This window comes from Elephantulus edwardii, unplaced genomic scaffold (genome assembly GCF_000299155.1).
Source record: "Elephantulus edwardii isolate Elephantulus edwardi_28Jun2011 unplaced genomic scaffold, EleEdw1.0 scaffold00314, whole genome shotgun sequence".
Taxonomy (NCBI): domain Eukaryota; kingdom Metazoa; phylum Chordata; class Mammalia; order Macroscelidea; family Macroscelididae; genus Elephantulus; species Elephantulus edwardii.
The window spans coordinates 1,424,728-1,428,635 of NW_006400064.1; the positions used below are offsets into that span (position 1 = coordinate 1,424,728).

The 3,908-nt window shown below is 47.3% G+C and overlaps 1 protein-coding gene across 1 annotated transcript in view; it reads right to left on the reverse strand.

Moving 5' to 3' along the window:
- The window catches only part of SHMT1 (serine hydroxymethyltransferase 1 (soluble)), a 59,297-nt gene that overhangs the window by 52,544 nt on the left and 2,845 nt on the right, over window positions 1–3,908 (reverse strand). Inside the window, exons 3-4 of the mRNA XM_006901205.1 lie at window positions 1,988–2,103; window positions 1,485–1,645 (exon numbers count right to left, since the gene is read on the reverse strand). Coding sequence (XP_006901267.1) covers window positions 1,485–1,645; window positions 1,988–2,103 — 277 coding nt within the window. The remainder of the gene's footprint in view (window positions 1–1,484; window positions 1,646–1,987; window positions 2,104–3,908) is intronic.

The following is a 3,908-nucleotide window of genomic DNA, read 5'->3' on the forward strand; positions in this document are numbered from 1 at the left end:
TCGAATCCGCCAGATGCTCTGCCGGGGAAGGAGGGACAATCTCCTCCTGTACCAGTCAGATCTGATTTGACGGTACACTCACACAAAAATAATAAAATAAAATAAATATTTTAAAAAAAAAGAATCAAGATAGTGGCTAAGCAAAACTCAGATGATCAGCAGAACGCAGCAAAGCCAACACCAGAACACGACAGTTAAACATACTGTCACTATTCACTGAAAAGTGTGAGCCACATACATTGGACAATAATGACTGCCAAGGATTTGGTGCAGAATCACTGACTAGACAACGAGATAGGCAAAAGTCTCCTTTCTGCCTGTCATGCGAACTGTTCAGGTAATGACCATGCTCCAACAGTCCTCATCATCTATCACACACTGTAAAACGGCATGGTTTCTCCAGGCAGGGCCCTGGGCAGCCTTGAACACTGGTGTGCACAGCTGTTGTTTATGGCAGTCATTTCTGACTCATGGTGACTTGTGTGCAGAGCAACTGCACTCTGGAGGGATCTAGGCTGTGGTCTTCTGAAAGCAAAAAAAGCCTGTCCCCCAGATGCCTCTGGGCAGGTTCAAACTGCCAGCTGGCTGCTCAACCATCTGTACCACTTGGGAACTGCTCACATACTCATCACACTAATGATATGGTATGGGAGCGGGGTGCGGGGGGTAGGCTTGGGCAGTACGAACAGCAAGAGAGGAGGGGCCTGGGCTGTGACGGTTATAGACACTGAGCACTGCAGGCAGTGACCACTATAGGTAGTGACCATTGCAGGCAGTGACCACTATATGCACTGGCCACTACAGTGACTACTATAGGCACTGACCACTGCAGCAGTGACCACAATAGGTGCTAACCACTGCAGGCCGTGACCACAATAAGTGCTGATCACTCTCGGTACTGGCCACTGCAGACAGTGACCACTGCAGGCTATGACCATGGCAGGAAGGCAGGCAGAGGTGGTGAAGAGGAGTCATGTTGCTCCACTCTTCCCTCCTGGGGCGATGGAGGTTGTGGTGGATGCCCAGGGTGCTTGTATTGGCATTGGAGCCAGAGATCCTGCTGCTCTTGTAGCTGCTGGCCTACTAGGATCCTGAGGAGGGCAGCAGCAGGCCTCCAGCTCTGGCTGATGTGGTGGCTGGGGCTATGATCTTGGCTGTGGCCACACTTGTTCTGAGATAGCTGCCATTCCCACTTTAGCTAAACCCTATGGTTACTTCAAGGAGCCCTCTTCCCTCTGCATGTCAGCTGCTACTCATAGAGTCCCAGAAGATCTTCTTATTCAGAGCAAGGCAAAGAGAAACAGCAGCCTTGGGGCCTTCCTACACTGCCTCACAGAGGAAATACGGTGCCCAGATGATGCCACAGATGCAGGTGTGACCTGAGAAAACACCAGGAGCGACACCACACAGATGAGGGTGTGTTCCGAGGAAACACTTGTGCCTGAGAGCAACCACTTGTGTCTGAGAGCAACATGCACACTGACCTTATAGGGCATGGACTCAAAAAAGATGGATGTGGCTGAGACCTTCTTCTTTTCAGTCATGAAGCCATGGGTCAGGTGACCCCCATCAGGCAGGTCCAGGCCCATGATGCGTCCATGGGGCTCCACTAGGGCCGTATACACAGCAAAGTTGGCAGGAGAACCTGGAAGAAGTGAGCTGGGCAGTCCTTCCCCTCCTGAAGTCCTGCCCAGGCCTGGGGACAGCCAAGGACAGGCCCAGTTTCTCATATGGACTCCTGAGGAAGTGTTCTCTGAGTCCTTGGAGAGTCCCCTGCCCTAAGTCCATGAGTGTGTGGGGGATGGTGATGGAGGGAGTCTGGGGGTAGGACATGGAGAAAGACTGCTGCAGAGGGGATAGTGCAGCTGGAAGCACATGGATGGAGGGCTGAGCCCACCAGCAGAGAGTCTAGTGTGGTATCACCTTTGCTTATGCCCAGATCCCTGGTGGCTGTCAGCCCTGGAGGTAGATCAGAATAAGCACTTACCCGAGTAGGGCTGGACATTGACGCCCCAGCACTGGGGGTCCAGGTTATAGACCTGCAGCGCCCTTTTCTGGCACAGAAGCTCCAGTTCATCTATGAACTCCGTTCCACCATAATACCTGTTGAGGAGAGGCGATTTTGACCTGTTAGGCCTGCCCTGCCCTCTCAGTAGATACAGAGGGGAAGAGGCAGAGTGGTTTGCTCAACCCTACTTCTCCTCCCCTTGGTGCTTGTGGGATGCAACAGGAGAGTAGAGAAGCTGTCCTGTCCTGGACAAGGCCTTCCTCATCTCTTAAGAGAGGGTGTCTGCTAATACTGCACACTAATGGTGAATAATTCAGACACACGCCTTCATTCCTGTCCTCTTTACCTTCAAGTCAGAACCGACTCATAGTTGTGGGTCTCTAAGGTTATAAAGTCCATAGGAAATCACGCCTTTTCCCCAATGTCAGTTGTGAATCCAAACCACTAGAAGTATGCCTGCTGCCGTGGGGCTAACACCTGGGGAAGGAATATTTGTCTTTCCATGTCTAGCTTATTTCATTCAGCATACTGATCTGAAGAATTGCATCATTCTTTATTTCTTCAGTCCTTACCACTGCTAAATTCCCATCTTGTATTTTATTTATCCATTCATCTGTTGACAGACATTTGCATTGTTTCCACTATTGTAAATAATATTGCTATAAACATTGGTGTGTAGATGTATTGGTATGTTTGAGTTTCTGATTTCATTTAGTTTTCAATAGCAGTTATTATATTTGGTTTGTTGTTGCTATGTGCCGTCAAGTTGCCTACTACTCATAGCGACCCTATGTACACTACTAAACCCTGTTCTAACCTCACCATCTCGAATTAATACAGTCACTAATACCCCCATTAATACAATCATTGAGTTAATCCATCTCATTAAGGGTCATCCCCTCCTGCGCAGTTCCTCCACCCTCTCAAGCATGATGTCTCTCTACAAGGACTGGTCCCTCCTTGCAACATGCCCAAAGTATGTCAGACAGAGCTTCAGAATCCTTGCCTCCAAGGATCAGCCTGGTTTAACCCACTCCAGGACAGGACGAACCTGTTTGTTCTAACAGTCCACGGTATAGTCAATGCTATTCTCCAGCACCACAGCTCAAAGGCATCAATTCTCCTTTTATCATCCCTAGTCATTGTCCAGCTTTCTGACACATAGCAAGTAATTTCAAAGACAATGGCTTGGATCAGGCTAGACTGACATCGTTGCTCTTCAGTACTCTGGAGAGGTCCCTGATAGCAGACTTTCCCAATGCAATTCATTGTTGATTTTTTGGCTACTGGTACCAAGAGTGTTAATTGTGGAGTCAAGCAAACTAAACTGTTAACAATCTCAATTTCTTTAATATCTATAATGATGCTGCTAATTGGGCCAGTGGTGAGAATTTTTGGGGGTTTTTTAAATCATAATAACAATATTAATAATAATTATTATTATTTTGTGAGTGTACCGTCAAATTGGATCTCACTGGTACAGGAGGAGATTGTCCCTCCTTCTGCAGCAGAGCATCTGTTGGATTTGAACCGTGTTCCTCTGGGGTTGCAGTGCAGCTTCTTGCCACTAGGCCACAAGAGCTCCCTAGAGAATCTTTGGATTTTTATGTTGAGCTTCAATCCATATTGAAGCAAGTGCTTTGGGTCCTCCTCAGTTTCAGCAAGCAAGGTGTTTGATGAGTCTTCCTCCAATCCTGAACCCATATTTATCCTTATAGAGACCAGCCTCCGGAATTATATGTTCGGCATAGAGACTGAAAAGGTATGGAGATAGGACACATCCCTGGTGTACATCCTTCCCAGATTTTTTTTTAATTATTATTAAATTTTATTATTTTTAATGAACATTTACAGAGATTTTGGGTTTTCATTCATTCATTGTTGCACTATTTTCTCTAAC